The 26,198-nt window shown below is 36.5% G+C and overlaps 1 protein-coding gene and 1 long non-coding RNA gene across 4 annotated transcripts in view; one reads left to right on the top strand and one right to left on the bottom strand.

Annotated features, from left to right (window-relative positions):
* Positions 1–26,198, top strand: part of LOC126814842 (uncharacterized) — an 83,052-nt gene that overhangs the window by 44,697 nt on the left and 12,157 nt on the right. The window lies entirely within an intron of this gene.
* LOC126814825 (uncharacterized) lies at positions 824–23,917 on the bottom strand. The gene is made up of 6 exons (XM_050540208.2): positions 23,742–23,917; positions 17,550–17,695; positions 7,583–7,708; positions 6,683–6,823; positions 3,840–4,069; positions 824–3,363 (listed from the first exon to the last, which is right to left on the bottom strand). The coding sequence occupies exons 1-6, from the start codon at positions 23,854–23,856 to the stop codon at positions 2,706–2,708; spliced, it is 1,416 nt and encodes a 471-aa protein (XP_050396165.1). The 5' UTR covers positions 23,857–23,917; the 3' UTR covers positions 824–2,705.

The following is a 26,198-nucleotide window of genomic DNA, read 5'->3' as shown; positions in this document are numbered from 1 at the left end:
CATCCAATGGTTTCAATCCGTTTATATCTCGGCCATAGGCTTGTGATGTGAGTAAATGTCCAAATAATAGTTTATATAACATCTGAAGCCAAAAGAAAGACCTGTGATTAAGCTCTTTTGTAATGAATCTTTAGTACAGAAAACCTTGTATAAGTCGGATTCGTGTAAGTCGGATCATCACTCAACTGGGATAAAATCGTCTGGACCCTTTGATCCTGCACGTTTTTCTTATTAAATTTATGCGCTTAAGTCGGATTTCCTAAGTCGGATCTTTGCAAAATGTTTTGTCCATTTGATGTAATTCCGGCTTTTTTCCTTCGCCTAAGTCGGATCGGCAGTACATGTACATGTATGTTCAGAATTTCACTGTCAGTTTCGTCCCGATGGTCTAAAACGCGGTTAGGTATTCCATGCACAGAGCCCCAAAATACTTACATGTAACCCTATCATTTTGACTCAAATCAGCCTATTTGACGCGACGCAATAATAGAATTTTCCCGGAAAATTCAAAACTCGCTGTCGGCTGTACAAGACACTTCCCGGGAAAATTTAGGACATTTTTCAAAGATGGCAACAAAGTTATCTACTCACACCAAAACGGAAGTTATCTACTCGCACATACGAACAAAAGCTTAAAATGTGCCTTTGAATCAATTATTATCCGGCTCTTGCAGTTTATTTCTAATCAAGCTAAGATTGAATTTCGGTCTTTGGCTAACTCGGATTTTTGATTAACTCAGATAAAATTGTTCAGTCCACTTAGATCTGACCTATGCGAAGTTTACTGTACATTTAGATACTTGAGAAAAAAAGAATGCAAATGTCGAGTTTTATTCTTTAATATTTACAAACATTTTAATGCATTTCAACAACTGCCACACTTCATAGCAAAGACAACAAACTTCTTTCTCCCAGTTGACTGCACAGACGCCTGTAGCGTAGAAAATATTTCAAAAATAACATCAAGCTATAACTAAGTATAATGTCTAAAGTCTGTTACGTCCATGTTCGTAAGCGAGATTATCAAATAACTGGTCTGATTCCGAATTCTAACTCAGGGGCAATAACTCTTATGAAATCGATTCTCTTGCAGTAGATACATGTATAATAATACAAAGGTGAGAAACAGATTGAAATTAAATAATTGGGATCAAATGATGTAGTTTAAAAAAATTGTCCACATGACTTAAAAAGGGTCACACGGATAATTTTAAAACGTCATCATGGACTCGATTGTCTACCTAGCAAAAATTAGAGTCTTGCCACTGGTTGACGAAGTCTAGAGCACTAAACTTTGATCCCAATTATTTTATTCCAATCCGTTTCTCACCTTGGTATTATTATATCTACTGAAAGAGAATCGGTTTCAGACGAGTTATTTGCCCCTGAGTTAGAAATCGGAATCAGACCAGTTATTTGATAATCTCACTTACGAACATGGACGTAACAGACTTTAGACATTACACTTACACCGTAACCCGGGTATCATTTAATTTTGTGGATCTAGCACTAATTAATTTCACATTCGTTTAATATCAAATCTTTGTTTAAAAAAGTTATTTGATAATCTCACTTACGAACATGGACGTAACAGACTTTAGACATTACACTTACACCGTAACCCGGGTATCATTTAATTTTGTGGATCTAGCACTAATAAATTTCACATTCGTTTAATATCAAATCTTTGTTTAAAAATTTGCAAAAATCACCCAAAATCATCTAATTTGTACTTGTGTCTAGTTTAAAGCTGACTTATTAATTTTGATGATGAGTGTCCAATTTACAAGTTCAAAAATTAGTCATTATACATCAATAATCAATTGGGTTGTTTATTTTTTTAACAGTGATCGAGAAATTAAACTTTTGTAAATTGGACACTCTGTATCAAAACTGAATGGTCAGCTTTAAACTAGACACAAGTATAAATTAGATGACTTTTGGGTGATTTTAAACGATTTTTGAGAATTTTTAAACAAAGATTTAACATTGAATGAATGTTAAAGAAATTAATGCTAGATACACAAGATTAAATAAACCTTCAAAAAGTTTTATGGCCGTCATATTGATTTGATTGGTAAATATAACGTGTCTCTCTCGGCTATTATTCTAGATATATTTAATTGACACGTATACTATTACTATCTCCCTGATAATGTCTACTACATCGTTAACACAGTTCATCGCGTGCATTTTGCATACCGATAGTTCATTGGCCAATCACGCTATTTACCGACCTTTCGCCTAATAGTTTGGATGCAGCTATGGCGGGTGTGGCGCCAGGCAGGGTAAGCTTACTCTTCCGGACACCTGTTACCACTGTTTGTCATGTATTTTGTTCACGAGGAGCAGTCCATTTGCTGATTACACTATTTTGCTTGAATACACTATTTTGCCTATGACATTTTTTAGGACTTCGAATTCTGTCTTATGGTTTGGATTGTTCGTACTTGGTTTTATTTTATTAAATAAATCCTGGGTTACAGTGTTAGTCATAGCTTAATGTTAGTTTTTAAATCCATGCTACAGACGTCTGTGGTTGACTGTAGTGCACACTCAGTTCATAGAATAGAAAAGGGCTGGGGTTGCATCAACAACATAATTTAAACGTATCCAATTATCCATGTTAGAATGAGGAATGCAAACAAATTTACCATACATGTACATGTAGATACAATGTTACTTTTGTACATTTGGTTCTTTAACTATTTTGAAACAGTATCTCCCGGATTAGGGGCAACCACAGGGCAAAATTCACTGTTATCAACAGCCATAATTACATCTTCCTCTGAATTAGCGGCAACCACAGGGCAAATTTCACTGGTGTCAACAGGCATAATTACATCTTCCTCTGAATTAGCGGCAGCCACAGGGCAAATTTCACTGGTGTCAACAGGCAAAACTACATCTTCCTCTGGCTTAGTGGCAACCACAGGGCAAATTTCACTGGTGTCAACAGGCAAAACTACATCTTCCCCTGGCTTAGTGGCAACCACAGGGCAAATTTCACTGGTGTCAACAGGCAAAACTACATCTTCCCCTGGCTTAGTGGCAACCACAGGGCAAATTTCACTGGTATCAACAGGCAAAACTACATCTTCCTCTGAATTAGCGGCAACCACAGGGCAAATTTCTCTAGTATCAACAGGCAAAACTACATCTTCCTGTGGATTGGCGGTAACTACTGCGCAAATTTCACCGGTAGCAACCATCACAACTACATGTACCTCTTCCCCTGGATTAGCTTCATCCCCAGGGTAAAAGTCACTAGCGTCAACAGTCACAACCATATCGTCTATCTCAACGACTGTCTTTCTATCTTCATCCTGCAAACATCTTACTCCTTTGTCTAATTCAGATTTCCTTTAAATACAAAAAGAGAAATGAAATGAAATGAGGTTTAACATTCTACTGTTCTGCTCCAAACTGGGCTGATGAATTCAGGCATACACCATACAGTGTACTATGAGGGGAATTTTGCCTGGACAGCGGTGCTACGACCTACTCTTATTTTGAATTCCAAGGGTTCTTGAACGTGCACACCAATAATAATGTCCACTTGACACAAACTAGGTCATTTCGGGACTAACATGGTTCAATTTTATTTCCATAATTCGCTTGCGCGTAGGGGTCTTTAGCAGTGGGAGGAAACCAGAGGACCCGCAGAAAACCCACGAGGTTGGACAGGCGACCCTACTCCTTGTCATGTACAACCGGGGATTCGAAACCTGGCTAGTTGACTCAATGACAGACTTAATGATACAGCGTGCACTTGCTAACCACTAAGCCGTCCAACCCCCCCAAAGCTTAAAGAAATGTAATATATGAGTATAACTTACTTAAGTTTTGATAATGCAAGGTGTACATGATTGCGAATATCTCTGTCTGTGAGATAAAAACGTCTGTTGGTCTTATTTATTTTGGTATTTGGGAAGTTCTCGTGAATATAATCAGCAACAAATGTATCCAGATTTATTTTTACATTTTTGATGCCACGGACGCCTTCCTCCACTAGTTTGTGTATTTTGTTAATAACTACTTCATCTGGTGCCTGAGTAAAGTCAGCCAACTGAAATTAAATTTTGTAAAGTAAATGTCATCATTTAGCCGTTAAACATACATTATGCAAGAGCTAAATCTGCATATTGTAGGTCTTTCTTTAGGCCTGAAATGTTATATAAACTATTAATTAGACATTTATTATTAACATGAAAAGACCATAATCACCTTATGTGTCGGATTTTCACTCGACTTGAATCGATTTGCTGCTCAACGCTCATTGATGATCGAATCAAGAAATGGATAATCAAAACTATGTTTTTTATCGCACCGACTTTAGTAATCATGACCGACGTTAGGCCTAAATTCAAACGCTAATATATTGCTTCAGATTGGAGCAATTTGACTGAAATGTTCAGCATATTCCCTTTACATTATCTAGTTTTTAACTATTATTGTGAGAACTGCCAGCTCCATAATGTATCTTTAATTAAAGGTGAATTATGAAAGATTAGATGAATAACAGTTACCATGTGGGCGTATACAAATAGATAATGTAAAGTAAATATGTTGAAAATGTCAGTAAAATTACTTCACTCTGTGTCGAGATATTCTTATTACAATAACACTGTAGCTTTGATTGTCATTGCCTTGAATGTCATTGCTAAACAATTTTTACGGTAAATCATCAATCGCCTTTGAACTGCAAATAAGAGTTACATCTGTTAAAAATCTAGACTATAAGATGGCATCGAGATTTGATTATGGTCTTGGTGAGTTAATAAATGTCTAATTAATAATTTATATAACATTTAAAGCACAGAGAAAGAATTGCAATAGGCAGATTCAGTTCTTCCATAATTTCCTAATGGAAGCTAAATTCTCATAGGGTTCTTCCCAATCGTAGGTATCTACAGAGAGAGAGGGAGAGAGAGAGAGAGGGGGAGGGGAGAGAGAGAGATAGAGAGAGATAGAGAGAGGGAGAGAGAGAGGGAGAGAGAGAGAGAAAGAGAGGGAGAGAGAAAGAGAGGGAGAGGGGGATAGAGAGAGAGAGAGAGGGAGAGAGAGAGGGGTGAGAGAGAGGGGAGAGAGAGAGGGAGAGAGAGGGAGAGAGAGAGAGGGGAGAGAGAGAGGGGAGAGAGAGGGGGGAGAGAGAGAGAGGAGAGAGAGAGAGGGAGAGAGAGAGAGAGGGAGAGAGAGAGGGAGGGGAATGAGAGAGAGAGAGGGAAGGGAGAGAGAGGGAGAGAGAGGGGGAGAGAGAGAGAGGGAGGGAGAGAGATCGAGAGAAATGGGGTTTAACGTTGACTAGACACAAACTAGGTCATTTCGGGACTAACACATGGTTCAATTTTATTTCAATAATTTGCTTGCGCGTAGTGATCTTTAGCAGGGGTAGGAAACCGAAGGACCCAGAGAAAACCCACAAGGTTGGACACTACAACTGGGGAATGGAAACCACAACAGTTGACTCAATTAAAGACCTTATGATACAGTGCGCATGTGCTAACCATTCAGCCATCCACCCCCCCTATCTAAAGACAGAACATGCGTAGGATTTTATATGGATATTCTTTATCTACACTGGAACCCAGGTATCATTTAATCTTGTGTATCTAGCACTAATTTCTTTCACATTCGTTTAAGATCCAATCTTTGTTTAAAAGTTTGTAAAAATCATTTAAGATCACCCTGAATCATCTAATTTGTACTTGTGTCCAGTTAAAAGCTGACCGATTAATTTTATACATCAATAATCATTTGGGTTGTTTGTTTGGTTTTTAACAGTGATTGAGAAATTAAATGCTTGTGCATTGGACACTCATTATCAAAATTGAATGGTTGGCTTTAAACTGGACACAAGTACAAATTAGATGATTTTTGGTGATTTTAAAGGATTTGATTTGATATTGAATGAATGTGAAAGAAATTAGTGCCAAATACACAAGATTAAATGATACCTGGGTTACAGTGCTACTTTGCCAGGTAGTGCAAATTAAAGTAGCTAAGTCTCTAACTTAATATAATCCAAAGTCTTTGACATTGAAAACACAAATTATTTGTCAATTTAAATCAACATTGATCTTGTGATCTTACCAGTAAAAGATGGGCTTCCGATATCTAATATTTAAAACAAAATAAACATCTTACCGTTGGTACATGAATCGTGTACCATAATGCATTTCAATCAACATTGATGTTGTGATCTTACCGGTAAAAGATGGGCTTCTGATATCTAATATTTAAGACAAAATAAACATCTTACCGTTGGTACATGAATCGTGTACCATAATGCATTTCATCGCCATCTGTACCAAGGGACTCGATGAACGAGGATAGACATATTCCACAAGTCATGTAAAACGGTGACATCATATTCTTATCTGGAGAGCATGCGCAATAAATACTGGAATAACCAGACGCTAGATATTGCCGAACATAACTGATTTGAAATTAGAGTAAAAATGGAAACGATTGAATGTAAATCCATTTATATACATTCATATTACATTATTAAATGCGTTCCGGCCCTATTTCTGGCAATTTCTAGATCCCAAATATTAGTGGTTTAGCTCCTTTAAAGGTAATTGCACTAAATGACGGTGCAGCAAATAAAAGCATTCATTTAGGGTTAGCTATACTTCACAACCATTGATTTATGATTTAAAGCCAGACCCTATCTTACCTGCCCTAGTGGATGGTTGCTATGATCACAGGGTGATGGAAACATCGCATGTATTTCAAGTTTCTTTTCGGCATTTGAAAAATTATTAGTCAATGCTTTCATTTTTTTAAATTTCAGGTGTTTTGTTGGCTGACCATCTATCTAAAATATATTTAAATTTTGTGTAATTATTATTTGTTTGAATGGTAAAGTACAGAGAAATTAGGCGATTTCGAGACTAACATATGGTTCAATTTTATTTCAATAATTCGCTTGCGCGTAGGGGTCTTTGCAGTGGGAGGGAACCGGAGGACCCAGAGAAAACCTGTGAGGATGGATAGGTGACCCTACTCCTTGTCACATACAACCGGGGAATCGTAACCACACCAGCTAACTCCATGAAAGACCTTATGATACAGCGTGCACACGCTGACCATATGGCCATCCCCACCCCAGCCCAAATTACACAGACATTTTATTGTTATCTCGGAAGTGTGTTGCCAATTTAAAATTCCAAATTAAATAATTCTGGTAAAATGAAAATGTAAAGAAATGGGGTTTGACATCCTACTGGTCTGCTCCTACTGGGCTAATGAAGACGGGCATACACCATTCAGTGTGCTATGAGGGAAATTTTGCCCGGACAGAAGCACTATTGCCTACTCTTATTGCGAATTCCTATTGCCAAGGGATCTTTTACGTGCACGCCCATGTGTACACAGGATCTCGTTTTTTTGTCCCATCCAAACGACTAGACAGCTGTCCTTGTCAGGCCCTCCGTCCTGCATCACTGACAAGGGGAAACCACGCCGGAAAATCTGGATGAACTGTCTCGGACAACACAGGTTAGCAAGCCAGCATCTTACTCACTGAGCCACCGTGGCTCCCCTGGTAAGAAGAACAATGTAAGTAATCTTGTACCTTGTATTCTGGGAAAGTTATAATTTTTCTACATCTTATACAAGCTTCACATCCTTTTTTTTTTGAATTTTGGATTAATTTTCTTTTCCGCGTGTAAGTGGTATTGGCCGAGGATTCTTTTCTAACCTGAAAAAATATGGAATTTAAAAATAAACCATTTAATTTATTGTTCTGGATTTGAGAGAGAGAGAGAGAGAGAGAGAGAGAGAGAGAGAGAGAGAGAGATGGGGTTTTTAATGTCCACTTGACAGAGCTTGACACATAGAGAAATGGGGTCGCACAAACTAGGTCATTTTGGGACTAACATATGGTTCAATTTTATTTCAATAATTCATTTGCTTGTAGGGGTCTTTAGCAGTGGGAGGAAACCGGAGGTCCCCGCAAAAAACCCAAGAGGTCGGACAGATGACCCCACTCCTTATCAGGTACAACCGGGGAATTAAAACCACTCCAGGTGACTCAATGAAAGACCTTATGACACAGCACGCACATGCTAACCATTTCAGATCCAACCCCCGTTCTGGATTTTAAAAAATTATGATAAGCTATTTGGTATTAAAAATATTACAAAGTTTACAACTGAAATGAAGATAAAAAATAAACATGAGAGAGGCTGGTGTCCCCAGACGCAATCCCAAAACAAATGACCATTAATCTGTTTCAAAACTATTAGTCACCAACTCTGGCAAGGTTTTGAAGAACCTGGTAGTGAAACTATACACTAGTTTTATCACTCTCCATCAGTTAGAAACAAAGTTATCTTATCCCAAAGCATGCATTGGCCAATGAAATTGCTTAGCAAAGCTAAGCTTAAGCAGAAAATGTTAATCATTGAACCCAGTCAAGACATTCACCTAATGAACAGATACAACAAGTTTAAACACTCTACCTCAATTAAAGTTATGTTCCAAAGTCTTGACCAATCAAATTGCTTATCACAGCGTAGGCTAAGTAGAAAATTCTAATCATCAAACTTAGTCAAGGTACTGATAAAAATGAATCTATCCTATAAGTTTCATCACTCTCACCTATCAGAACCAAAGTTATCGTGCTCCAAGTCTCAACCAATCAAATTGCTACTCTGCTTAGCCTTAGTGGAAAATGTGCATAATCGAACACTGTGAAAGCATTACGTAATATATAGATACATGTATAACCCTTGAGCTAACGTACTTGTGCAATAGCAATGTATGTATAACTTAATGTCTCGCCCTCGTCAATTAAAGGGCTAATCCCGATATTTTTTGGAGAATAAATCTGCTTAATTTTGTGTTAAAATCCCTTAAAATCCTCTAGCTGAGGGCCGAGCAACTAACTCAATATTTGTGATAAGTTTTCAAACCACTTAAACCCGTCAGTCTTCATCTGGAAATGGAGACCGGTGTCCCAAGCTGTATTATGCGGTTTCTGGATAAAACCAGACTTTTATTTTATAAAAATAACGTGTAGTTGAAATTTACCTTTTGTTATCAAGTACAGCACATGGGTCATTCACTACATAGACCTCTCAACTAACAGGAATCGATTATCAGGTCACCCAATGAAAAAAATGACCCGAAATCTTAAAAGGGTTACGTGTCCGGATAAGCATTTTTGACGTTCACATCCAAACGACTCAATATTTTGAGCTGGAATTTTGAGAGAAGGTAAATACCCCATTCCTCTATATTTTTGCGCTTAAATTTTTATACGTACTCCGACTTTTATTTTTGAGACTATCTTGATATCGGGATAGTCCCTTTAAAGATACATTATGGGAGATTAGATAAAGAGTTGACCGTTCCCGCTATTGTTATGTGGGTTTAATCCCACTGGGGGTGTCACTATTTCTCAATCTTTAACTCTCAATAAAGAAAACACCATTCAATGATCCACATGTTTATTCTCTTCCCCCAAGGGCAGATCACTCATACAAAGTAGAAACATCAATAATTCTTTTTATAAATCAAAGGCAAAGACAGTTAAAGGAAGGTAACTCTTTCAAGCTTAACTAAGATTCAGACCACAATTAACTACTTATGTAACTAGACTTATCACTATATAACATCCCTCCCTCCTAAGTCAAAAACACAGTTTTTGGAAAAACTAGTTTGACAATACATATCATCTATGTTTGTATAAGTGCTTAAAAATACTAATGTGTAACATATATTACAAGGCATGAAACTTTGAACAAATCAAAGACATCAAAAAAAATGAGTAAACAAATCAGAATAGGTTTATTCAAGTGCTCCAAAACCCCCAAAAGCATGTAGTATATATTACCAAGAAAAGATTGCTCTAAAATATGCGATACAGGTGGGTCTATGAATAAACACGATTCAGAGATGTTAGAATAACACTTATGTTATAATCCTCAAATGAATGTAAAACAATAATTATTATAACAAGGTTTGATATTTGCTTAGGCTACCAGTTACTTGTAGTTTATTATCATTGATAAGTCCATTGGCTACATTAAACAAAACAGGAGATGAGTTAACTGGTATCCAGGAAGAAGTTTGACCTTTCTTGACATTAGAGGTAGTTATCAAAACTTGCAATGAACCACATTTGAACCTAGCTTTATGCAGTTCCATAGAAGACACATTAGACATTTCCTGTAACATCTTACATTGTTCTGATAACTGATAGTGTGATAACTTATCTACATAAGCAATATTATGATTATTTGTACTATTTGGAAGATAATGACAAATATTAATAGGATTTGTAGACCTATTAGAAACAATATCACTCTCATCAAATCTAGGTAAGATAACATCACATTCATCCGTAATGAAACATTGATTAGTTTCAGTTAAAACAGTAAGATTGTCATTGTTAGGAATATTACCTAACTCTTTCTGAAGTTGATCAATGTGGGTAATTTTTGTCTCAAAATTAGGAGACCTAACAAAACATGGTTTTAACCGATTAATCGAATAGACGTCCTGTAGGACCTTACCATCCAACGTAGAGAGAACGTAATGGGTTCGATCAAGAATTTGATGCACAACCAAAGGACCACACCAATCAGCTTTGATTTTACGTGAATTTGAAGTAAGGCTTGATGATGACGGTTTGAGTACATAAACTAACTGGCCCAATCCGTAAATAGGATTCTTACTGAGGGTGTGTGCAATACTGATATTCTGAGATTCCTGTTGACATCTTTGTAATTCAAGCATAGTCTTAGAAATATGATCAAACTTGTCCTTTAAATGGGAAACATACTCGAAATATGAACGACAAACTCCATCGAATTGCCAACGAAGATGGGTAAGGTTTTTGGGCTTCTTACCAAATACCAACTCGTAAGGGCAAAAGTCACCTAACTGTGGTGAAACAAAAGAATTGTAAGCATAGCAACAGGGAGACACATATCTGACCCAATCAGTTCCATACTGATTTAAGTTAACCTTGAGAAAATCAGAGATTGATCTAATGTGGCGTTCTGCCAGAAGACTACCATGATTTGCAACACTAATTACTTTTTGACTAATACCAAGTGTTGTACAAAGAGAGGTAACCAATTTTCCGATGAAACTTGCAGCTGCATCTGTTACTATGACAGATGGGGGACCAAAGAGACAGACTACTTTCTGGATTAAAGCTTCACACACTGTTTCGGCGTCAACTGACTTAGTTGGGACGCAAATGATGAAGCGAGTAATCTCATCACATATAACTAGAAGATGCTTAAAACCAGAGATGGATGCAGGCATGCTTTTGAAATCAATACTAAGTTTGTCAAAAACATTGTATTCTTCAGGTATCCTAGGATGAAATGTTCTGGTTTTATCTGTCTTGGGTTTGAATTTCTGGCAAGTAGAACATGTATTAATGTACTGTGCGATCCTCTGAAACATGTTGGGAAAGTAGAAGAGCTTTCGCATAGTCAAATAAGTCCGAACTATTCCCTGATGATTACACAACTGGCTATCATGATACTGATGTATCAAATTTGTGCACATTGACTCAGGAATGACAAGTTGAAGAGTAAAGCGATCATCCTTGGGTAGGAGAAGACGAAATAAAATATGCTCTGCTAAAATGTACTCTTCTGCTTGGAGTTTGAGACGTTTCGCAGCTTTGCGATCACTGGGCAATATATTGTGAGACAAATAATCATAGATAGGCTTAAATTGGGGAGAAGACGCTTGTTCAAGCCGAAGCTTATTTTGATCGAATGTCAAATTATAGTCTCTGATGATTTTACACTTAATAACATTGTACAACTTATCCAATTCAGCTTGTCTTGGGAAATGATTAGTGACCAGCCGTTCACAATTGTGGATGAGGGGTTTGGGAGGAATACAGAGATCAATGGGAGTATCACCATCTATATCAATGTCTACTGATTTATCGACCAGACGAGATTCAGGTATAGAATCATTAGAGGAAGATACTTGTGTGTCGGCGAGAACTGGTGGTGGTTTAGGTGGGACAGCATTCTGGCTTGGTTGGCGTATATAGGGAAGGGGAATGGAAGAGTTCTGTTGAGATTTTGACTGGTGAGTTCTAGAATTCCTTGACTGTGAAGAGATATTATTGGAAGACACAATGGAAGAAGGGATTTCAGTTGAAGTACTAGAAGTTGGTTGACTAACGGTAGTAGTGCGTGTGGAAGGTTTGGGGAAGAGTTCGGGAATGGCTATTTGCTTCTGTTTTGCATATTGCCGTGTAACCGGGCGACTTGCTGACTGAGTAACAGGAAATGCGAGCTCAGAAAGGGTAAAAGCAGTGGGCACAACTTGATCAATTTCATCGTCTGTATCAGTTGAACTCCTTGATAAGAAATCTGCTAAGACTAATTCAGTTCCCTTTTTATAGAAGATTTTGAATGAATATTGGGATAGTTTGACAATTAACTTAGTGAGACGTTGAGAACAAGGCTCTTTCTTGGAGTACAGAAGTTGAACTATTGCAGAGTGGTCAACATAAGCAGTAAACTCAACTCCTTTGAGTAAGTACTGGAAATTTGTGATGTTTATGAGAAGACCAAACATTTCCAACTCGGTAACACTGTAATTCTTACATGCCGGAGGTAACTTCTTAGAATAATAACCCAATATGCGCTCCTTGCCATTTATGATTTGTGTAATGTACGATCCAGTAGCTGATCGAGATGTATCGCTATAGAGACTCAAGGGACCATTTGCAGTCGGGAGGTACAAAACAGGTGGGTTAGTAAGAAGATATTTTACATCTTGAAAAGCCTTTTCATGTTCTTCGGTCCATGAAAATTTAGATCTCTTGGAAGAAATCTGATGAAGGGGCTGCATAACTTCTTGTAGCCTTGGCAGAAAGTTTGAGACATAGTTAACGGCTCCTATAAACCTACAAACTTCTTTACTAGACTTAGGACGAACAAGATGTTGAATTGCCTGGCAACGATTTGCCAATGGTTGGAGGGTAACAAGTCCTTCGTTATTAATCTTAATTAAATGACCCATGTACACAACTTGATTTCTGAAGAACGAACATTTACGAGGAGAAATCTTCAGTCCATTATCAATAAGTGCTTGAAAGACAGCCTGTAAGTGACTACTGTGTGACTGGAATCCTTACTAAATACAATGATATCGTCGTGATGAGCAATACAGTAATGACGGCTGTCAGGTACTTGAGAGAGAATCCTATCAATTTCGGCTTGAAAAATAGCAGGGGATACACTTAAGCCTTGTGTTAAGCGCTTGAAGTAAAAGTGGCGACCTCCGTGATAGGACGATATACCCGTGTATTGTTGAGCATTTTGTGAAAGGGGCATAGAAAAGAAAGCAGACTTAAGGTCAAGGCAGCTGATAACTGTGGGTTTAGCATGACCAATTCTTTGCAAGGTAGATGATAATAAAGGGAATGGATGGTTATACCTCTTAATGCGCTTATTTAAGTGACGAAAGTCAACTACAACACGTTTATCTGTAGTTCCCTTTTTAGGGAGAATTAAAACAGGAGAGGTGTACGATTGGTGACCCTCGGCGATAATACCCAATTTTACTAATTTATCAAGTTCAGCATCGATAACCTCTTTATCTGATTCAGTGGTATGATATGGGCGAATATAAAATGGACGAGGGTCATTAACATTAATGTCAACTTCAATGTTAGAACAATGGCCAATCTCACCATAAAGACTGAATGCTTCTCTGCTTTGGGATAGTTGTCTTTGAAAATCTTTTTTCTCATTAGGTGACAAAATACAATTATCATACAAGTTAATTTGCTGTTGTAAAATCTCATCTTCTGATAACTGCAATAAAGGATCATCCTTCTTAAGGTGGGAATATTGTTCTGCACGTTGAACAAAATCTGAGGAATCACACACAAAAACAGTACCTGTGTTGAAATAGAACAAAGGATGAGATTGCCTAAGGTGAAGAGTTTTACTACCAGGGTTTGATATGGGAACAACAGCTCTGTTACGCTGTAAAGTAGCGAGTATAAACGATGAACATGTGTTATCTGATCTCTTCTGAAGAAGGACCTCACGATTCCTATAAAGACCTGGGACATGACCATATAAGGCGACATAGCGTGTATGACCTGGCTTAATGTACACATTGTGTGTTGGGGAAAAGTTGACTCTTTTAGGCTTACACCGAAATACATTATCCTCAAAATGTAAGGAACCTTGTAACTCTGATAAGGTATCCTGACCAAAAATAAGATCAATGCCCACTAAATGTGGGGCAACATAAACCTTTAAACGAAACGAATAACCTTGAATAAAGACTTGTATAAACATGAAAGTTGAACAACTTAACATTTGACCATTACCCATACGAAATTCCAAACATTTTTCTAACTTATGTACAGGTAAACTTGACAAATAAGGAGAAGAATTAACAACGGATTGTGAAATAAGTGATTTAGAAGCACCACTATCAAATAAAATAAGCACAGATTTTCTATCTGATAAACTACCCTTACAGTAATTAAAGGGACTTAACTGAAGAATGACATCCGAGTTAATGTCCTTTGAAACATGTTTGGCTAGATGATTGAGTTGGGGGAATATTTGTGGAGCATTATTATCAAATATTCCCCTATTCAAAAATCCTTGCGAGAACTATGTGTGCGTTGATCTGAGCGTTGTGGCCTAGATGATCCACCAGGTTGTCGAAAACCCTGTCTGTCAACAGCAGAAGGCTGCGACTGAAAATCTGACGTATAAGGTGACTGATAACTAGTAGGGTTGAAAGAGTGTGACAAATGTCTACGCCTACTCATAAGATCATCTTGCCGAGCAAAACAGGATCTCCATGTGTGACCCGGATTGAGGCAATAATCGCAAAATATAACACGCCTCGACTGACGTATTGGACTGTTATCTCTAAAGGGTGACTGTGAATTGCGCAGCCTAGAATTTGAGGGACTTTTAGGTCGTTGAACCCGGAAAGGTGAATGAGATGTGTCTCTGCTGGAATCAGAATGTGCTGGGGTTCTCCTTTGGGGACTATGGGAATTCTGGGATTGCAATCGTAAACTGGACAAATTCTCAGACAAATTAAAGGAAACCTCTTTTACAGCTGTAGTTGGTGATGAATTACTACCCACATCAAAATAGCGTTGAGCTTGAAACGCAAGTGCTTGTGCAGTTGTGTCATCTGAACTTGCCATAATAACAGCCTGTTTACAGTTGGTTGGTAAAATAGATATAAATTTATCCCTAACTTGTGACAAATTATAACCTAACTGATTGGCTAATTTCTTGATTTTATCTAAATTGTCACTAGGTGACAATGAACAATCATATTGAATATTGGAATATTGGCTATACAATCCAAGTTTAGTTTTAGTTGAGGAATACTTGTCAATGAACTGGTCTTTCAAACTAGCGTAAGAATCAAATTCAATGTCCTCTATCCAAAGACGAGCCTTGCCCTTGAGCGATTGCTTAAACAGTTGTGATATGTGCTCAAATTCTTCATCGTCAATAGCAATATCTTGATGGTTGAGGTAATCCTCAAAGCTAAGAATGTGGGCTCTTGCAGTATCCCTATCAATAACAGACCCATCGAACCGATCAATCATTTTCTCCATTGCAGATAATAAGAAGAGAAATATTAGGCCAAAAAAATAACATTTAAAGTTACGGTACCTAGGACCTTACACACACTGACACTGATCAATTTCTGGTAATAAAAGAATAGGCCTACACTTAAATCATAAAACTTAAACCTGAAAAGAAATTTTGATTAGTAACATGCAATTGATTCCTACAAGAAAACAAATATTACATATCAAGGAGTTGACAATATAGTTTTGGACAAATTGACTAAATATTACTAAACAGTTCTGTAAATTAAATTAATAGTTTTATAAAACACAGAATATCAAATTAATGTTGTTATAAAAGCTAATATGGATGAAAATGTCACTGCACTCCTTTCGAAACAGCACATGTAACAGGAATCGCTAGGGAGTTGAAAATGAATCAAATGTCACTGGACACAGCACACATTCAATGATTTTAAAAACTGGAAGTTGAAATTGTTCAGCTTGTAAATAAGATCTGATCTGAGCTCATCTACACAAAAGTTTGTAATCATTTTCATTCGTCATCATTCATATTACTGCATCTTTGCTTTAATGTTTATAAAAGGCATAACAGGCTAAATTAGGTCTAACTGATTCTTGGCAGTGTTCATGTCTAGATCTAGGCTAATAATTCAATGAAGTGGAATACTACAAACGAACTAGGATACCTCACCAAAATTTCACAATGAAAATGATAAAAATGTTCTTGAACAAAGTCAAACTGCAACCACAAATAGGCACAATAATTGTCTTTTCACACAATGACAATGCGAATATTCACAGTGATAGGCCTAATTAAGCTGTAAGCAGCCTGAAAAGTTAAAGCTGGGCTTGACTCAAACCAGGCGAGTTTGGCTGGCACAAAATAAAAATCAAATCCAATTCAATCGAAGAAAAGTCATGGCATCCACTCAAATTCAATGACTATAAAGTTACTTCAGGGAAAGATCTGGCGTCTCCACCATGTTATGTGGGTTTAATCCCACTGGGGGTGTCACTATTTCTCAATCTTTAACTCTCAATAAAGAAAACACCATTCAATGATCCACATGTTTATTCTCTTCCCCCAAGGGCAGATCACTCATACAAAGTAGAAACATCAATAATTCTTTTTATAAATCAAAGGCAAAGACAGTTAAAGGAAGGTAACTCTTTCAAGCTTAACTAAGATTCAGACCACAATTAACTACTTATGTAACTAGACTTATCACTATATAACACTATAATGGTGAAAAAATAGAATATGTTGAAAATTTCAGTCGAATTGCTCCACTGTGAACCAAGATATTAGCTTTTGAATTTTAATCCTGGCCTCAATCATCATTACTAAAGTCGGTACGATAAAAAACATAGTCTTGAATATCCACTTTTGGATTTATCATCAATGAGGGTTGAGCAGCAGATCGGATTCAAATCCTGTGAAAATCCGACACAAAAGATGGCATCGAAATTTGATCACAGTCTTTTCATGTTAATAAATGTCTTAATTAATACTTTTTTATATAACATTTCAGGGCCAATGAAAGACATGCAATAGGCCGATTTAGCTCTTATATAATGTATGTTTAACAGAAATTTAAAAAAAAACCAAGGCATTAATGTAATGAATCTATACACCAAGTTTCATCACTCTCGCTTAATTAGAACTTAAGTTATCGTGTTCCAAAGGATCAACCAATCAAATTGCTTATCTCTGCTTACCCTCAGCAGAAAATGCTGATCTTCGAACTCCATCAAGGTATCGACCTAATAAACACCTACACCAAGTTTGAACATTCTAGCTTAATTTGACGGAGAGTTATTGTGCCCCAAACAGTGTGATGGACAGACAGACAGACGGACGGCCATTACCATTTTAATAGTCCCCTGTTTTCTATGAAAAATCGGGGACAAAAAGAAATTGGTAGAGAGACAAAGTAGATAGGTTAGGAGGTTAATGTACCTTAGGTTTTGCTGTTGGTCCATTTTGACACGCACGTACTGTGTGACCAATTATAATAAATGGGATGCCATTATAGGGGACTTTTGGTGTAGTTGTTGTATCACTCCATCTTAATCTGTACTTGGTAATATCTACGTTGGTTGGATCTGGATTAAAATAAATCATTGTTACAATCAATCTGATTACAACACAGATCCTATTTCGTTTCTTTTTTTCTTAGTTCAAAATTTCGTTTTACTTGTCTTTACTACACTAGGATCTGGAAGAGTTGTTATATTACCGGCGTTTTGGTTGAAGTGAGGGATAAGACAATTAAACAGTCTGTTACGGCGACTTCTTGGAGTCCCATGCATGGAACTGTGGGTTAACCACTAGAAACGCCAACGCTGATTGATTAATAAATGTCTGATGTCATAGGGTCAAAAGTCGCGACCTTCCACTACAATCATCAGTCAGATCTTCATGGAGTAGAGGTCATTGAAAATATAAAATACGAAACGAAATATAGATCTGTATTTTTATCATTGTGATAGAAATTTTTTTCAGCAATAGGCCTATACGATAGGTGACCCTCGTTTTTCAATTGTTGCACAAAGAAAGTTGGCTAGGGCATATAATACCGTATTACCCTAGGGTAAACTTATTGGAATTAATAGTTTTTCTCTGATATATTTTCGCCGATGAAGCGTGAACATGATCAATAAGTGTTATCGAGAATCGAAGGATTGTGAATAAGACAGGGTACTCTGACCTCATTCGAACACAACCTGCAGCCATTGTTCTTTTTCGCTAGAAATGGTAGAATGTTCCGAACTATCATCGTCACTGTTGTTGCTGGCATTTCTAATTGGCTCGTACTGATAGGGAAGAACATTTGGGGCGAAGTCAATGTCTGACAAGCTGTCACTTTCTGCCGATGCCATATTGAAATATACATCGACTGTCTGTAGTGCTACATGAGTGTTCCGTGATTTAGCTTTAGCTCATTAATTGCCGGGTGTTCCCGTAATTGCGGCAATTCGAAAGTGTTTTTTAACGTTATTTGCCACTATTACTATTAGTAAAACATATTTAAAAAAAAAAAAAAAATCTGAAATGCGTTACACAATGAACTACATGTAAGTAAATGATAAAATTAAACTTTTACAATAGCATTCTCCTTTAATACTTACTGTGTGAACCGTGGTAAATAATAAACAGATTTCTTCGATTATGAACAAACTACTATACTTTGGTTATTATAAACTTACCTGTGTGTTTGAAATTACCTCCGGTTATATAAAATCCATTGTACAACTATATGTCCTAGCGAATAAAAAAGCTCTCTCTTGTAAAATTGAACCCATCACAAACTTTGACACCGAGAAATAACCAAAATGGAAGCTAATTACGTCACTTATCGGGATATATCATTTCGTATAGGGGGTCAAAGCAAGGCTTGTCTGTCGTAATGGTTGTGTATGAATACTATGAATAAGCTATTCCTCTCGGAACCCAGTAATGAGTTTGGGCATTTAAAAACATAAATACGCCCGTAGTCCGGTATTTTGTTTCCCTCTTGAATTATAATTATTTGGTTAGAGAGTTTGGTGGGATTATTTCTTTTGAACTATATTTGTTTTACTGACCTTGAATTAATTTCACCCTTGAATATTTTTATACGCCCTCATTTTCATGTGGACGTATTATGCCGTTGCCCCTGTCCGTCCGTCCACAATTGTTTGTGGACTCTCTACAGGTCACAATTCTTATCCGATATTGACGAAACTTTAATTATAGGTTTATCCCAAAAGATCTCGACTGCTTTCGATATTGGCATGTATCGGATCGAAACTTTATGGATTATCGCCCCTGATTTTACGAAAAATCAATTTTTAGCTTGTGGACCCTATAGAGGTCACAATTTGTATCTGATTTTGTTGAAACTTGAAATGTAAGTTTATAACCCAAAGATCACGGTTCCTTTTGATATTCGCGCATATCGAACCGTAACTTCCTGAATTATGGGCCCTGATTGTACGAAAAATCGCGTTTTTAGCTTGTGGACCCTATAGAGGTCATAATTTTTATCCGATTTAAAAAATCGTATTATTGTATCACCATTACACCCTAAGGAAGGCTGAGTTCGAATTTCATGAAAATCGGCCCAAAACTGACTGACAAAATGGCCACCTTCGTTCTCAAATAGCGTAAAAATATGGTATATCAAGGCTGTGGACCCTATAGAGGTCACAATTTTAATCCGATTTTGTTGAAACTTGAAATGTAAGTTTATAACACAAAGATCTCGGTTCCTTTTGATATTTGTGCATATCGAATTGTAATTTCCTGAATTATGGCCCATGATTGTAGGAAAAATCACTTTCTTTTTAGCTTGTTCTCTATCCATCTCTCGAAAATGTGGGCATATCCTGCCTGGCAGCCGCTGGTTAATATTTCCTGATGAACTTAAGCAGTCCTGTCAATTAACCTTAGCAATCTGCTGTAGCCGAGGTAAATGCCGATGTATTTTACATTTGCCTAGACAACATTAATAGCCGAGGCCATTGAACCATTGAATAGGTATAGGCCTATAACGTTATTTTTGTTTTATATATACCAAAAATTATTACCAACAATTAATCATAACGCACACCAGATTAATTATCGGCAGATAGTTCAGTTTCTTTCTATTTCGCTCTAAATATTATTTCCGGTGTGCAAAAAACTGTTTAGAAAAATTTATAATCGTACGTGATCAGTAACACAATTATTTTGTAAATTCCCGGCTTTGTTTTGAAATTCACAAGGCAATGTATCCAATATACAATTATATATACAGGGGTGAAAAACAATATTATATTTACGAGTATTCGTATAATTGGTGATATATTATAAGCCAATGAAACAGTTCGTTACAGCGACTTCTTGGCGTGCCATGCACGGAACTGTGGGTAAACCACTAGAAATGCCAACGCTGATTGATTAACAAATGTCTGATGTCATACGGTCAAAAGCTGCTCATACGACCCCTGCTCATACGACGCGACCTTCCACTACAATCATCAGTCAGATCTTCATGGAGTAGAGGCCATCGAAGGTATAAAAACATAACCAAATATACATATGTATTTTCATCAGCGTGATAGAAATTTTTTTCAACAATAGGCCTATACGATATGTGACCCTCGTTTTTCAATTGTTGCACAAAGAAAGTAGGCTAGGGTATATAATACGGTATTACCCTAGGGTAAACTTATTGGAATTAATAGTATTTCTCTGATATATTTTTCGCCGATGAAGCGTGAACATGATCAATAAATGTTATCGAGAATCGAAGGATTGTGAATAAGACAAGGTACTCTGACCTCATTCGAACACAGCCTGCAGCGATTGTTCTTTTTCGCTAGAAATGGTAGAATGTTCCGAACCATCATCGTCACTGTTGTTGCTGGCATTTCTAATTGGCTCGTACTGATAGGGAAGAACATTCGAGGCAAAGTCAATGTCTGACAAGCTGTCACTTTCTGCCGATGCCATATTGAAATATACGTCGACTGACTGGGTGTAGTGCTACACAAGTGTTCCGTGATTTATCTTTAGCTCATTAATTACCGGGTGTTCCCGTAATTACAGCAATCCGAAAGTGTTTTTTAACGTTACTTGCCACTATTCAAAGAAATCTGTTTAAAATTTACGATGGTTCAGACAGTAAAGTACCCCTGAATTACTGGGTACTATTTCAGTAACGTACCTCTACCAGTTCCCATGATCCTAGAGACTTGAAATTTTCAGGGGGTATTCATGGGGCCTAGCCATGAACTCACACCAAATTTCAGCCGAATCTGTCAATAACTTTTTATTTTACCGTAGTTTAGCTTATAACGAGAAAGTTTATCCGATTTTGACCCCATTTTGTTTGTTGGCTATTTAGACTCGAATAACAAGACAGGGTTAGGGCTAGCCCTGTCTACATCTTGAGACTATGACGAAATCTACAGGTCCTAGCCCTTACCCTAACCCTTATCCTAACCCACAATCCACATATGACGTCATTCGAGACTAAATAGTCAACAAACAAAATGGCGTCAAAATCGGATATATTTATCTCTTATAGAAGCTAAACTATGGTAAAATAAAAAGTTATTGACCGATTCGGTTGAAATTTAGTGTGAGGTCATGGCTAGTCCCTGTGAACACACCCTGAAAATTTCAAGTCTCTACGATCACAGGAACTGGTAGAGGTACGTTACTGAAATAGTTCCAATTGTTTCCAAATCAATGTCTTTATCTCAGTTGCTATTGTGTTGCCCAAACTCAAAAACTCGAAACGGTCGTGCGCTGTTGTGATTACAACACACGTGATTCAACCTTTACCCCCCTTCAACATATTATGATGGTTTAGCTCATGACCTGACATGTGTAATGTTGTGATGGACACTGTCGAAAATACAAGCAAAAACATTGACTTTTCAAGAGAGAACTTTTGTTTTGGTTTGGATATTTAATTGTGCAATGGATTTTATTCAACCGGAGGTGATTTCAAACACATGGGCAAGTTTTTAATAAAAATTATTCAGTAGTTTGTTCACAATCGAAGAAATTCGTTTATAATTTACCATGGTTCACACATTAGATTAGTAAGCTAAGATCATAGATGGAACTTGGAAGGACAGAAACGTTACTAGTAAAAGTCTAAAGTAAAGTAACTAAAGGGTGCCAGTGAAGTCGTCCACAAGCAAAGTCGTCCACAGTGAAGTCGTCCACACCCATTGGTGGAGTCGTCTACAAGGCATTGGTGATGTCGTCCACAACTATTGGTGATGTCGTCCACAACTAAGAATAAGACTCGTACACAATTTACTCGTACTCAACTATTGGTGATGTCGTCCACAACTAAGAATAAGACTCGTACATAATTTACTCGTACTCAAAACGCCGATGTTATTGTTTGTTTTGTTAGCTGGTTGTTCACCGATGTTTTTGCAATGAAGTATACTTGTATTTTGTATTGTTTGTTAATTGGCGTTATGTTTTTTTTGATTGATTGATTAGTATTAACGATGTTTTTTTAATAAAGTATATTCGCTTTTAATTGACGTTATGATTGTAACATTTTTGATTAGTATTAACGATGTTTTTGTAATAAAGTTTATTGTATTGTTTGTTAAGATACGCAACTACAAAACTACTTAGAGAATTATTTTCGTATATTCAGAGAACATGGATGGATTCCTGGGACGTCGAAAATTGGTGTGTATTTTTACAACCAATTAGAACAAACAACGACGTCAAGGGATGGCATCGGAGAATCAACCACAAGGCCGCGAGAAATAACCTTCAATTTTATCTTCTAATCAAACTGTTACACGATGAATCTAAAACGGCAGAACTACAACAACGACTGGTTTCGGAGAATAAATTAAAGAGGCGACAAAGGAAGAAATTTGAGACAGTAGCAGGGAAAATCTTTAAAATATGGGAAGTGTATCAACAGGGGGGAAAAAAGTGTATCGGGGCTTTTAAAGGACGTGGGTCGTTTGGTAGCAGTATAGGAATTCATTTGTGCATGGGGCTTGTTATATTAATGAAATTGTTATATTAATGAAATTGTTATATTAATGAACTTATTTAGGAATTTGTTATTTATTGAATTTGTTATATTAATGATTATTTATTGAATTTGTTAAATTTGTTTATGAATATGTTATTTATTGAATAAAATGATTTACTTTGTTGTTTATTTGCCTGGAAAAAGGGTGACCACGCAGAAAAATTATACTAATTAAAAATACATTATGTGTCCCGAAAGTAAACTAAGTCGTGTGGATGACTCCACCAACGTATTACTATATCCAGAAATTATATTAAGTCGTTGGACGACTCCACCAACGTATTACTATATCCAGAAATTATACTAAGTCGTGTGGACGACTCCACCAACGTATTACTATATCCAGAAATTATAGTTTTGCCGGGAGAAAGGGTGACCACGCAGAAAAACTATACTAATTACAAAGACATTATGTGTCCCGAAAGTCTTGTGGACGACTCCACCAACGTATTACTTTATCCAGAAATTATACTAAGTCGTGTGGACGACTCCACCAACGGGTGTGGACGACTTAACCAGATTTTTCGTGTGGACGACTTTCCTTGTACTTGTAGACGACTTGACTGGCATTCAACTAAAATACCCCTGAATTACTGTACCTGTTAAATTAAAGTTTCTATTAAATGATACTACAAAATGCGTCGTAGAATCGACTTCAAAATTTTCAAGAAACTTATTAAAACTGTCATCAGAGAAAAATACTTTTGAATACATAATACTAGAGACTCAGACCATACAAATAACTAAATATGGAAGCTAATTCACGTCTACTTCCGGTAAAATTTGTAGCTGCGCGAAATTCTTCGATCATCTTCCGGTATTTTGTCCAAAAACAAAAAAACACATACGTTTTTGTTTTGGATACGGATCTACCCGACTTGAGTAATTCACTATCACACCTTATACAGTCCTAAGACCATCTAGAAAAAAGAGCTAAATTTTGGATGTTTGGGTTTGGCCCGGTTCACTGATTTTTAATTGCCTGGAATGCTAATCTAAACAATATGTCCAACCTGAGTGGCATTATTGCTGATATAAATAGTCCAGTTAGATAAGTGTTGATAGCTATAAACCTGCCATTGTGAGTATCAAATGACAACATTTTAATTTCTAAAATAAAAAGCTCTTTTTTTATATAAATCATATTTATTATCGATGATGAGGTTGATAGATAACAGCTTAACACTATTATATACAAATTACTCAATATGACACTTGAAGAATAGCCTAAAAGTATGTAATACAAGGTTGTGGTCTCTTTAGAGGTAAATTTAATATCTGATTGACTTTAAATTAATATCCGTGTTTACAAAGAATCCTATTGATTTTCACCAAATTCCGATAATTACTGCCAGAGTTACATATATCGCCCTTTATCACTTTGAAAAATCTGGTGGACGCTCTAGGGGCTAAAGTTAATATCCGATTGACTTTAAATATATACACAGTCTTTAAGGTCATCAGACGAAGAAGCCTGTTGATTTTCAACGATTTCTGATAATGACTGCCAGATAGTTATCAACTGATTAGATATTACATCTCATTAAATAAGCATATTATTACCGGTACTTTATGTAATATTTGAATCCATTTTTATACGCTGACATTTTCATGTGGACGTATATTGTCGTCGGCTCTGTCCGTCCGTCCGGACGTCCACAATTGTTTGTGAACACTCTACAGGACACAAATTTTATCCAATTTCAATGAAACTTGAAATATAGGTTAATCCCCCTAAGATCTCGGTTCCTTTCGATATTGGCATGTATCGGACTGTAACTTCGTGGATTATGGCCCCCGATTGTACGAAATATTACGTTTTGAGCTCGTGAACAGTGTAGAGGTCATAATTTTTAGCCGATTTGGTTTAAATTTGAAATTTATGTTTGTATACCCTGGCTAAAACAAGATGCTACATCTAATTAAATAAGCTAATTATTACTTTATGTAATATTTGAATCAATTTTATTTTCATGATATAATTATTATATTAAATTGTTATTAAATTTGTTTATTTCTACATTCAATTTGATTATTTTCTTTTATTCTCTTATTCAATTTTAATTTTAATTTCAATTGAAAATCCCACAGAACCTGATCTCCAAATCATCTAGCTTTTATATTCTAAACATAGAGCAGTGTAATATGACACTTATACACTGCACCATCTAAATAGATAATAATTGGGCGACAATTTATTATCTTTGAGAAGTTGATGACAGGATTCTCTTCAACAAACTTCCATTATCTTTGAGGTCAAATTCCTAAACATGAAGAAATCAGGCTGATTTCTAGTTGGTCTTAAGAGTGTATAGCATAACACTGGGTTTCAGGTTATGGGGTATGACTGTACGTCACTTACAGTAGAATTAAAACGGAGTCAAGCACTTTCGATATCTCACCTTCACTTATCCGTCGTGGTTCCTCCTTGGAGTACTGCAGGACCTAGGAACTGGCAAGGACCCCCCCCCCCAAAAAAAAAAAAAAAAAAAAAAATTTACATAGTTACTTCTTTATTTATTTACAACAATTATTAGGATTAGTTAAGATTCTACCTGTATAAAACCTGTACATATCCCAATATGTTGGTGTGATGTTTTAGTTTAAAGGTCACCGGGTTCATAAATGTTTTAAATCATGCAAGTAATTATGTCAACACATCCTTTCCATAAGTACCCTTATGAAAAAGTCCTATAGAAAAAGTACAGGTTTCTATAGAAGTTTGTGGGATTCTATAGAATGCTATAGAGTGCTGCAGGAAAACAAATTCATTCTGTAGTTTTTTTCACATGACTATAGATTCAAAAACATGTACTATAGTTTTGTGTAGGATTGATAGATAAATATTTTCAAAGTGTAATTTCCTACAGAATTCTATAGAATACTGTAAGAAACTATTGGAAAAAAAATAAACCTACAGATTCATTGGTGCTGCTATAGTTTTCTATAGAACTAACCTGTATCCTCGAGTCATCTGAGTAATCCTTCAGTTTTCTACAGCGTTTGTGGTAAAAACTACAGTTTGCTATAAAACTAACTTGTATTCTCACGTCAGC

This window comes from Patella vulgata, chromosome 3, assembly GCF_932274485.2.
Source record: "Patella vulgata chromosome 3, xgPatVulg1.2, whole genome shotgun sequence".
NCBI classification, from domain to species: Eukaryota; Metazoa; Mollusca; class Gastropoda; family Patellidae; genus Patella; species Patella vulgata.
The sequence above is the reverse complement of the archived record's forward strand: the minus strand, read 5'-3'. Positions and strand labels throughout refer to the sequence as shown.

Excerpts from the sequence above, each read along its gene's own strand:
- LOC126814825 (XM_050540208.2), bottom strand. The coding sequence starts at position 23,856 with ATGTATTCAAAAGTATTTTTCTCTGATGACAGTTTTAATAAGTTTCTT. Across the intron at positions 7,709-17,549 it reads GACCAACAGCAAAACCTAAG|GTTAGAAAAGAATCCTCGGC; the intron begins GTACATTAACCT and ends ATATTTTTTCAG. Across the intron at positions 4,070-6,682 it reads GCAACCATCCACTAGGGCAG|TTGGCTGACTTTACTCAGGC; the intron begins GTAAGATAGGGT and ends ATTTAATTTCAG.